This window comes from Neopsephotus bourkii, unplaced genomic scaffold (genome assembly GCF_033783945.1).
Source record: "Neopsephotus bourkii isolate Nb327-2 ecotype Australia unplaced genomic scaffold, CSIRO-AGI_Nbou_v1 NB_1760, whole genome shotgun sequence".
Taxonomy (NCBI): domain Eukaryota; kingdom Metazoa; phylum Chordata; class Aves; order Psittaciformes; family Psittacidae; genus Neopsephotus; species Neopsephotus bourkii.
The window spans coordinates 8,613,123-8,624,268 of record NW_026902234.1 but is presented as its reverse complement, the minus strand read 5'-3'; the positions used below and the strand labels follow the sequence as shown (position 1 = coordinate 8,624,268).

The following is an 11,146-nucleotide window of genomic DNA, read 5'->3' as shown; positions in this document are numbered from 1 at the left end:
TACAGGACTGTTCAGTGTCTTAATGCTATTAGGAGAGTGTTCTGGGAAATTTGGACGGGGTGTAATGCTGCAGGTATGGTTATTTACGGCTTTCGAAAGGATCCACCTTTCCTGCAACTCTTGACTAACAATTTGTCAAGATTTAGAAGTGCATTTATAAGACCTTTTTAACTCTCTTACCTAATTATATCAAGGATCCCAGAACTCCCCTAGACATCTGAAAGAGAGAGATAAGGCTGATGAGCAGGGAAGTAAGGCGAAGGGGAAGTTGAGACATGACTTCTTTTCAGAATGTATCCATTTTGTTTATTTTTCAGTGTTTGAAAACAAGAATGATGAGAGGTTTAGGAAGTAAAGTCACTACATGCTTCCTCTTCAGTTGTTTTGGGAAACATCTCCAATTGTTCTTGCACCTAAGTTGCAAATGACTGTTTCAAGAAGTGAGGCACGTGTTTTCCCTGCAGTGCTGAGGAAACCCATTTTCTGTAGGGTCTAATGCACTATCTGGCACTTTGGAGACAAATAGTGTTGGCTTATCCAGTCCATGGTAGCTGAGCAATCTGTACTGTATCCTTTTCCTTAGCAAATAAAAAGACATAATAGTTTTATTCTTACTGGTCTATTAGCACTTTTATTAATTATGTGCATGCATTTTGTACACACATATATATGTACACAAAGAGTATAAATTTATACTGCATTAGTTTCTTTTACAGGATAATAAACAAAATATTTCAGTTTATTTATGGCTGTTTTAATAACCTGGGTCACAGCTGTCAAAAATATATTCTATTTTGGTCTTAAACTTTGGTTGTGTTAATAAAGTCACAATGGGTAGGAATTTCTGATTTATCAAATACCATTTGCATCCCACATTTTATGTTCTCGATGCTTTTTGTTCTCCACTAAATGCTGCATCTCCATCTGATGGTTCAATTGCTTGTTTTCGAGAGAATTTTGTTTTCCTAATTTTCCACTCATTATGTTATGCTCTAGTACTTATTTTTACACACCAAGTTGTTAAAGAAAAGTTCCGATTTGCTTTTTCAGTTGCTGTTGCAATCCTGCCTGTAATTTTCCTCCATTTCTTTATGGCCTTCAGCACCATTCAGTAGAAAAAAGAGGTAAAACTCAGCACAAATACCCTTCTTTAAGGAACGAATGCAGTGCCTTGCTTGAAAGCAAAGCAGAAGTCTGTGTTCTTTGCCTCACTCTTGACAATTTTGGGAAAAAACTTTAAAAAGCAATGAAGTGGCCTTGACTAATTGTGGGAATGTTCCCGTTGTAGAAGTGAGAGGGATCCTAGATGCCTACGTGCCTTCCTCTTGTGGCACGTATCTCAAGTGCAAATAATTGGTTTTCATTCTCCATGGCACTTGAAGATTTCATCATCATCTTGCAAACAGCTTTTCCCTACCATACCTTTTAATATTCAGACTGAAGGTAACAATGCCAGTTGCATTTTCTGTACTCTACAGTTTAGCTGACTTAGTTGTTGTTCTGAGGACTTCTGACAGAAAATATTTAACAGCATTTGTTCCATAGAGAGCTAAAGTAAACTAACTGTGCAGTGATAGAAATGTCACTTCCTACACTCCTCAGATTTTTCTTGGTATGTTTTTCTTCTCTACTCTTTCCTGAGCATCCCTGGTCACCATTTGTTATCTTTCAGGATCTCTGCTCTCTTCTGCCCTGCCCTTCTCTCCTTTTGTGAGCAACTATCCATCACCTTGGTTTCTTTAACCTTCCTGGCCTCTGTATTCATTCTGAACCCTTACATCTCTGCTCATCTTTGTATTTTCACCTGCACTCAAGTTTCTGCTTCTGCTCATGTGGCACTCAGGTTTTAGTCCACTGGTTTTATGAGAGGATGTACAATGTTGGGTAGTCAGAGTGTATTAGCAAAAAGCTAAGGTTGGAACAGAAAGAAGGAAAATAAACACTGAGACATCTTTGCTGATGGTCCTGTGAAAGAGAGTAAGTAACAAGTTAACCCTTATGAGTGATTCTTATGCCTTAAAGACTGTATCATTCTAAGCTAACATAAAGCAGTTAAAATACTACATGAGGGAGCCTGGCTTAATACTTTCAAGAGACCAAGTGGTTCATATTTTAAATTAGTAGTATTCCCTGTCAACCTAAAACTAATGCATTTTCATTATATTTTAAAAGTGCTGCTCAGCAAGCTCTCAGAATGATATATGACTGGTTAAATCAATGGCTGCAGAAACTTTTCACTCTGAACAATTACAGACTAGAAGAGAGTATCTTGCTTTTGATGTTCATTGTTATCCTCGACATTGAGTAATTTTGGTTTGTTAAATTGGGTAGAGCAGGTGATGGTTACAATGTCCTTCTAGAAACCATACAGAATTAATTTCTTCTGACTTCTGGAACAGCAAGTTCTTGTCTCTGTCCCTGTTCCACTTAGGTTTGCACATCCCTTGCAGCTCTCCCAACTCTTTTTTCCTCCATCCAATTAGTAGAATCTTATTAGGAGTTAAAGTGATATTTTAAGTATCAAGGAGCCAAAAGATGAGTTTTCAGAATTAATCAGGCACTTCCAAGAAGTCTCTGAGCACCTTTACATGTGTGTGTGGTCATCTCTGAGGCTGCCCATTCACAGGAAAATTGGAATGAGCACAAACGTGCACATCCACAGCTGGCTTCTAAGGTCATCATTAGGCTGCATTCATGAAATGTCACAGAGGAGTCCAATCTTCAAGTCTAGAAGTTTTAAAATAAGCTTAACTTTTTTTGTCCAGTTATCTCTCTTCTTTTTCAGCCATTCATTACCTTTCAACTCTTAACGTGTCAAAAAATTCACATGTGCACTTAAAGAGATTCTTTAATACTGAAAAACATTGTTAAATGTGGCATACTGAAAGTTACAGTTTCACATTGCCCAAAGACAAGTGGCCATTTTTGATAGAAATGCTATTTATTAAGGGGTTGAAAAAAGCTCTGGCAAAAAAAATAAATGTAGATCTTACATATGTGAGAGGATGAAGAGAGAATGCTTCCACAGCTAATTTTAGCAAAACAAGTCACTTAATTTAGGGTTTTTATAAAGAAAAGTACACTCCTATGTAGAGCTGAGACCTTGGCATCTGTTTAGTGCATCTGGTATATACAGGGCCTTGAGTGAAAAATGGAATCACTATAATAAAACTGGATTATAATTATATTGTGTCCTTGATCTCCTACCCTAAACCTGTAACTAATTCACTGAAAAATAGGTTATATCATGAGCTTCTGCATTTCCTAGTGAATGTTTCTAATATTAAATTGCATTGTACTGTACCGTGGGACAGCCAAGCTGCTGTAACTTACAGGAGATTAAATTTTCAAGGGTTGCTTTTTACTTTTTCTTCTTCGTAGTTCAGATTGGTTAAGATATAATTTTTGTGTCAGTTAGCAGAACAAATACCCCTTGTAGTTTAAAAGAATAAGACATTAATACTTTCCTATTCTATTCCTTTTAATTATGATATTGGTAGCATTGCATAGACAGACCTTCACCCCAGAAGAGCTTTGTATATTGCATGATATCCTGAGGTGAATGGGAATCTTATGAGAGAACCATAGAGCCATAGAAAGGTTTGGGTTGGAAAGGACCTTAAACTCCTCCAGTTCCAACCCCTGCCATGGGCAGGGACACCTTCCACTAGACCAGGTTGCTCAAAGCCCTGTCCAACCTGGGCTTGAACACTGCCAGGGATGGGGCAGTCACAGCTTCTCTGGGCAACCTGTGCCAGTGTCTCAGCACCCTCACAGTGAAGAATTTCTTTCTTATATCTAATCTAAATCTACCCTCTTTTCCTACGATTGTATGATTATCACTAACATTGATCATAGTAGAGAAGCAGTTTAGAGTTTAAAAAGTAAAAAGGCAAAAGTGCTGTTTCTGTTTAGAAATGTGCCTGAATGGTGCTGTCGCCACCCACTGCAAGGTAAAGCAGTCATGCAGCTGCACCACAAGCTTGTCAACTTTTGCACTAAGTACACACATTTACATGGAATTCAGTATTGGTTTTGAGGTACAAATGAAATGTAAGATGATTTCTCTCTCACTTCTGTTAGGAATTTCTGAATCCAGCAGCCTAACAGAGGCGAGGCTGCCACAGTGCTATGGCCCTAGGTCCAAGCAGTAGCAAGGCTCAGGATGCACCCCCTATAGCCATGTGCACACAGAGCACACATACACACCACACATACATATACATCACTGGCTGCACAGGTCAACCCAGACAGGCACAGAGAGCAGCCACACGAACACAGGCAACACCAACAGCCTTACCCTGCTCCCCTCTTGGCTCAGCAGGGTGTAGATATAGATATGTATTAGTGGGAATCTATCTCCCACTAAACATACAATGTATATATTTTTTACTTATTTTTATAAGTACAATGTTGTTCTGCACCAGGAGGTCATTGACAGAGAGAGGGTACAAGGTTCTTCTAGATCTCAATAAGAAAGGCTTGATAACAAGTAGCTTAACAAAATAGCTGGTTTAATATGACAGAATAAAACCAGGAATATAAATAGGATAAGAAGACAAATATAGGTAGCAAACCTTATATCCATTTAGATGCTGAGCACCCTGCTTTTGTGGAGCATGGGATGGAATCTGAATGGATTTTTCCATGCTGCACTGCACAGGTACCATCCTTGGAGGGTTTCCTTCTTCCCATGCCCTGGCACACAGGATGGGGTGGCACAGGGCACTCCATCAGGTTTCTATACAGGAGCTGTTCATACTGGCATTCAGGCTGCTCAAGCCTCAGCTATGAGGGCCAGCAGAGCAGACATGTCTGTCCAACATCACCAACTCCTTGAATACACCACCTTCTGCAAGGCTCATGGTACAAATGTGGATGTCTCCACCAGCTGGGCTTATACACACACAGCCCAGTCAGCAGCTGACCCTTGGATTTCTCACCTCCAGATGCACCCATCCTTTCACTGGTGTCTGCAATTGCTGGCACTGCAGGCACACATCCCATCTGTGATCCCACTTGAGCAGCTGCACTCAAGACACCCATCCCACCCAGGAAAAGGGAAAGGGATTTAGTAAGAAGACAGGACAGGCTGTACTCATAAGGTGAAGGGCAAGGCTAGAAAAACATACTGAGCAGCACCCTGTTTGCACAACTGCCCCTTTTAATCTGCTTACCCCACTATTTCCCCACATTCTCCTTCCAAAATTGCCTCTGGGTCACCTGATTAAATCACTGCTGAAGAAGAGAAAAGGGTGAGTTGGTTTTCCCAGCATTCTTTGCTGGATGGCTGCTCTCTGCAGTGCAAGGTTTCTAGGGACAGCACCCTGGAGTGCAGGTAACTGTGGGCAGCTCTGTTGACACTTCTGTTGCAAGAGCTTTATAAAGTCAGTGTCCCCCTTTGTATTGAAGTCTTTCATGAGAGCCATGCCTTGGGTTGCAGAGAAGCAGCACTAGGTAATGCTAAAAGTGCCCCAAAGAGGGAAGACTCAACTGTAGGTGAAGGTAAAGCATAAATCCACAAAAGGAAAAATAAAAAAATGGCTGAAATGGACATAAAAAATAAAAGATGACATCACTGCTCCCATCCACTTCCAGGGGTTCCTGCAGCAGAGCTGGTCCATTTACTTCACACCAGGAATTCAGAACCTTCCCCGCAGCCTGACAGTCAGAGAGGGACTGAGAGGGGTGATGGCTGTCCTCCAGGTGCAGGCCCAGGAAAAGCAATCTCCAAGAAAGAAAGAAGAATGGATGCCATTGCCTGAGAAACTGGAGATGTCAGGAAGTTTACATATACTGCCACTGCAGAGCTGGACAGTGAAAGGTGATTTGAAATAACCTTTCAAATATTTATTCATGCTTCAAGTCGTAATTTTCTGCTCTGATGTGTTGGTGCTCTCATATAATTTAGTATGACATTGCTGTACATTATTTCAAAGCCCAAAGGAAGATTTAAAGTATCCATTGCTCAACTTCTGATCCACTCTCTTGCTGAGAATCCGGTTCTAACAGTATAGAGCCAACAATCACAAAGATACACCTTTTTGTTGGTATGTATTTTTCACTGCTCAATCCTAATTGAGAAGAGGGCACTGGCTTCCTCAAGCTATGCTCTCTACATCACAACTCATCAATTTTACCTGTAGGACCAGAAGCTACAAAACTCACGTAGACTGAAATAAACATGACGGTGTTGGGTTAAGGGATAAAACACTGGTCTTCACCCAGGGAGGAGCACCAAGGACAGTGGAAGGTCCCTTCAGGTTCAGGTATTCTGTGTCCTCTGTTCAGAACATCCCCTTTAGCCTGGCAGTCACAGAGCAACTCCTGCAGCAGTGAGGACTCTTCCCATACTGACGGGTTTCTGCAGAATCATCTCAAACTGATCTTTCCTAGCACAGCCACTATTGCAGGTTTCCTGTGTACTGGTGGATTCATTTTATCAGCAAACAGAACTAAACCCTCCCCTGGAACTTGTCCTAGAACTTGGATCTGGTTCTGACACTGGGTGCCCACCTCTCTGTCTGTGGATTGTCTCATAATACATGGGATCATGTAACAGTCTCAAGGCAATGGCCAAAAGAGTGCTCATGCAGGTAGGGTTTTTTTTTCCAACAGTTTTGGCCAAAACCCAGTCATTTAGTGTGAGGTGTCCCTGCCCATGGCAGGGGGGTTGGAACTTGATCTTCAGGTCCTTTCCAACTCTAACTATTCTATGATTCTATATAAGCTTTGTAGTTCTTTCAGACTTTACAAGAACAATATGCTCTCACCACACCCACAAAACCAGAATACTCCTGCCTGTCAAGTGATCTGTGACTTTGTGATGCCAATGTCAGCATCCCTCATCTTTCTTTCAGCACACAGAGTACCACTCGCTTCAGAGTCCATATTTGCTTACAACTGAAAAGCTGCCTGCAAGTACCCCCATGAAGGCAGCTGCACCAGCAGGTCCCTGAAGAGCACTGGGTTAAAAGCCCGTGTTTTACTTAACAAAAGCAAGCACTCCAAGGCCTTCACGGTAACAGGAATCCTCATGTCCAGAGGGCAAACCTGCTAGTCCAGGGCTGCAAGTGGGTGCATTGTCCCCACAATGAGAGTACACTTCTGTTATAACTGAGAGCAGCCTCACCTGCATGGCTTGGGAGGTGCCTCTGCTTCCTGGGGGTTCAAGCAGAGTAAGGGCAAAAGAGGCCACAGACATGGTTGATTTGAGGGTAACTGTTAATCAATGAATTCCATACAACCCTAAGTATACCTAAGACTCATATAAAAACCCTATAACAGGTAGGGATTTATAAAACAATAACCAGAAGCTTCTCCTTTCCTACCCTGTGGAAAAAATCATAATCTTTCAGTTACAAAAAGCAAAATAGTTGTTTGAAAGATAATCGTGTTTTTATTTTTCTAAGCTTGCACTTGTGGAATATAGTAAATGACCTGATATAATGACAACTCTGCAAAAGAAGAATCCCCCTCTCCCCAACATCTGGACAGCAATATATAAATATTTACAATGAAAAAATAGGGAAGGGAAAAGAATGAAGTCAACATCAGCCAAGTCAGTTTGCATCTACACATCCTATTCTGAACATCAATTATTTCATTCAATTCCATCTTAACCAACACCTTCCTTTAGCAGTACTGAGGCTTTAACTTCATTTTTTAGATCTTATGTGCAACAAATACACTCCTGCTCTGCTTCTATAGTTTTTTCCTGTACAGTAACCATAGAATTTCCCTACTAGATTTTTTCATTTCAGTTTGTTAAGTTTGAAAACAACAAAAAATTAAATAGAAGTTTATGTCTCCTGATACAAAGTTTCTCACACAAACACATCACAACACTGAAAAAAAAAAATCCGCATAAAGAAATGCTGTATAGCTTCTTAACAGGGACATTAGGTCTGGGTCCTTGTCTGCTGGCTTTAACCAAAGCTCTCTTCAAATAGAACAAGTACATATAGAAAAAATAACCTTCTTATTTTCTTGTTAAAAAAGGAAAGGGTGCTTTCTATAAACAAAAGATGTGATTTCCTTGACACAGATATAAGTTACAGTGGAGAGAGCTCAGAAAGCTTCAAATTAAATTGGCAACTTTTTAAAAGGATGGTTTAAGAAGTTGGTTGGAAGAGGTTTTATCAGCCCATTTTGTCTGGTAATTCTAGAAATGTCTGTGTAGAAAAAACACTACTTTTTTTGCTTTCTGCTATACAGTGGCACACAATCACATGACCAAAAAACATGTTGCCTACAGAAACGGTAGACACCGATCACACACAATTTGGTGGTACTATGTCAACACTGATTGCCTTGTCCAACAAGAGGTTCAACATCCTTCGGATACCGAGGTGCAGTCCTTTGCAGTTGTTTCACATATGGGAGCTTCGTCTGCTTCTAGTGCCCAGTGATACACGAAGCCTTGGCTCTCTTGCTTTATAATGTTCATTGAAGTCCAATCTAAAGCTAAGAAATCGAAGGCTTTCATCAGAACTGGTTGTCAGCAGGACCAAGAACTGTTGGACGATTCCCTGATGGAGAAAGAAAAATCAAAGAGATATCACTGCTGTGTTTTGCACAGGGATGCCAGGTAGTGCCCAGGCCTGGCAATGAGCAGAGAGAATCCAGAAAAGGCAAGCACAAGCATTTACACCCAACTGTTAGCAAACCAGTTATCATGGATTCATTCTTTCTGCAAAATCCCAGAGCTTCACTATCTTCAAATGTCTGCCGTGCACATCAGTCTCCAGCACAAACAGCTCTTGTCTTTCAAGCCACCCCTGCTGTGCCCTGCTGGCACCCTCCAGCTCACTGAAAGGTGCCCGGAGGGGAGCTGCCGTTGTGCTGCTGCCCCAGCCCTCCCAGAGCAGCCCCACCATTCAGGATCCCAGGCCAGGACACCATTCAAAACCTGACGAATGCCAACAGGTGACTTTACCTTGTGTCCATGTTGCATCCCAAATGCAGGCCGGATCAGCATTAGGCTACTGTTCACTTTACAAATAAAGTATTTGATGTAGGTTATACAGCAGCAAGCAGCACCCCAGCACAGCAGAGTATCTGCCAATTAGGGCAGTCAGTGCTACAGACCCAATAGCTAGACTCTATGCATTTGGAGCAGTTCTTAAGTGAAACTTGTACTCAGCATGTGGAAGGCATGCTTCTGGAGCCCATCTTCCTGTTCGGCTCTAGCCAAGGAGCTGCAGAAGTTCCACAGCAGCAGGAAAGAAGAGGACTCTGGGACCATGGGAAGACTCACTTGAAGAGCTCATTCCTCACCTCCACTAAATACTAACATGAGCACACCCATAACTAGAGCACCCCATTACTTCCAAAGATGACCAAGGATGGCCAGGGAAGTCCTTCATGGAAAATGCATGAAAAACACAAAAAGTAGGGTCCAGCAAGAATAAGTCCAATCAGGTAAAAGCCACATTGGCAACCTGTGGCAATCCTGTAGGATATAAAAACTATAACCTGCACTTAATTTGGCTCCATATTCCTCTGGAAGGGAGAACTGCAATACTTGGAGCCAGGAGCAAATTCCTCTCAGATTTTAAGTCCTTGCATCAAAGCTCAGAACCTACACTTCCCTGAAATCTAACAGCTGATTTTTTTGGTGAATGGGAGCTTTTAGAATTAGATGTAACACATCAAGAAAAAGACAGAATAATTACCACTGAAGAAGACAGCCTGTGCATGTTTGCCCAAACAGTTTACCCATCTCAGTGACTTAAAATTAAGTGTTAGGCCCTTAATAAGGACCCTTTCTGTAGTCTTTAATAGCAGTGACTTGCAAAGATGGTGAGAAGAAAAAAAAAAAGGAATGCAGAAGGATTCTTCTTTATTTTTTTTTAGATCACACCAGAAGATAGCTATTACTTCTGCTGCTGAAGGAGAAGTTACATGAAGAGACTGTTCCCCTTCGTCATGGGAACATACATGACCGAAAAATCTACTGTTCATACAGGCTTCTAAGTAAAGAAGCAAAAAAATTAAGAACCAAGATCAAAAAGCTGCACACATGAATACAGAAATTGCACCTACTCAATATTTTGTTCCTATATATCAAAGCTCATCATCCATATTGAAAAAAAATAAATCTAAGGGGCACCTGGTAAAAGTGAGTGAGTATTCGCAGCTGTGAGCACATTTTGGGTATTGAGTCTTGAAATTCTTTCATCCTCCTGCTCTCTTCTTCATCTTCTGATGCAGTTACACCCCACTTTCCCTACAGAGAGAACAAATCAGTTAAGAGGTCAAGCGTCACATGATAAAAATTGCTAATTGGTCTAGTTTCTACCCAGCTGAACCACATTTACACAAACTATCCACTGCCATAGGAAGCCAAACATGGAGCCTTTAATATTGAAACTATCAGTGCCCTCAGTGGTTGGTACAGCACACGAAAGGAATCTGAGGTTAAGCAAGCAGGAGAGTCTCACAGCAGCACTGTCTGTCCCATAGCATTTTCTTCAAAAGGGTTCTGAATATTAAAACCTCTTCTATTTCTTTCTCCTAAGAGAGCCCTAGATTTCTCATCCTTCAAAGCACCCGAGAGAATCTACTGACCTAGAGGTTTTGGGCAAGAGAGAAATGAAAAGCACCATTCAGCAGTTTTGCTTGAAATTGCTAGCTATTGCTGATGACTTTAACATTTGTTCTAACAACATCTCAATTTTTGTTGTACCTCTACATGGTACCTAAAATCTTCCGTACATCAAAAGACAAGTGTATCTGCCTCAATTAATTTTCATGTTTTGGTAATATTCTTACGGTACCTCAAGCTCACGCTGTTTTTTCCTCTCTTCAAATTGCAATCTCAGCTGCAACTCCTCCAAAGCAGCTCTGTACATGGCATCTTGGGCATTCTGGAGCTCAATGATCTGATCAAAAACAGCTCGAAGCTGGTTGAGAAGTACCTGTGAGACAGTTAGGCAACAAAACAATGAAACAGTTGTACAGCAAAAGTGTTCTAATTTACTACCATTCCTCAGAACATGAGTAAATTAAATGCTTTTACACACAGCTCGACAGACTGTTTTGCAAAGCCCTAAGTCAACTGTTGCATGACCACACAGCTTCTTAGGACCAAAAGCAACTGGCCCACAAGTTTTATGATCAGCATCTGTGCTAGGGATTACAT

At 41.2% G+C, this 11,146-nt stretch overlaps 1 protein-coding gene across 1 annotated transcript in view; it reads right to left on the bottom strand.

Annotated features, from left to right (window-relative positions):
- Positions 1–7,376: 7,376 nt before the first annotated feature.
- TUBGCP3 (tubulin gamma complex component 3) overlaps positions 7,377–11,146 on the bottom strand; it is a 51,293-nt gene continuing 47,523 nt past the window's right edge. Inside the window, exons 20-22 of the mRNA XM_061377848.1 lie at positions 10,782–10,922; positions 10,115–10,231; positions 7,377–8,531 (exon numbers count right to left, since the gene is read on the bottom strand). Of these exons, the coding sequence (XP_061233832.1) occupies positions 8,373–8,531; positions 10,115–10,231; positions 10,782–10,922 (417 nt within the window). The 3' untranslated portion in view covers positions 7,377–8,372. The remainder of the gene's footprint in view (positions 8,532–10,114; positions 10,232–10,781; positions 10,923–11,146) is intronic.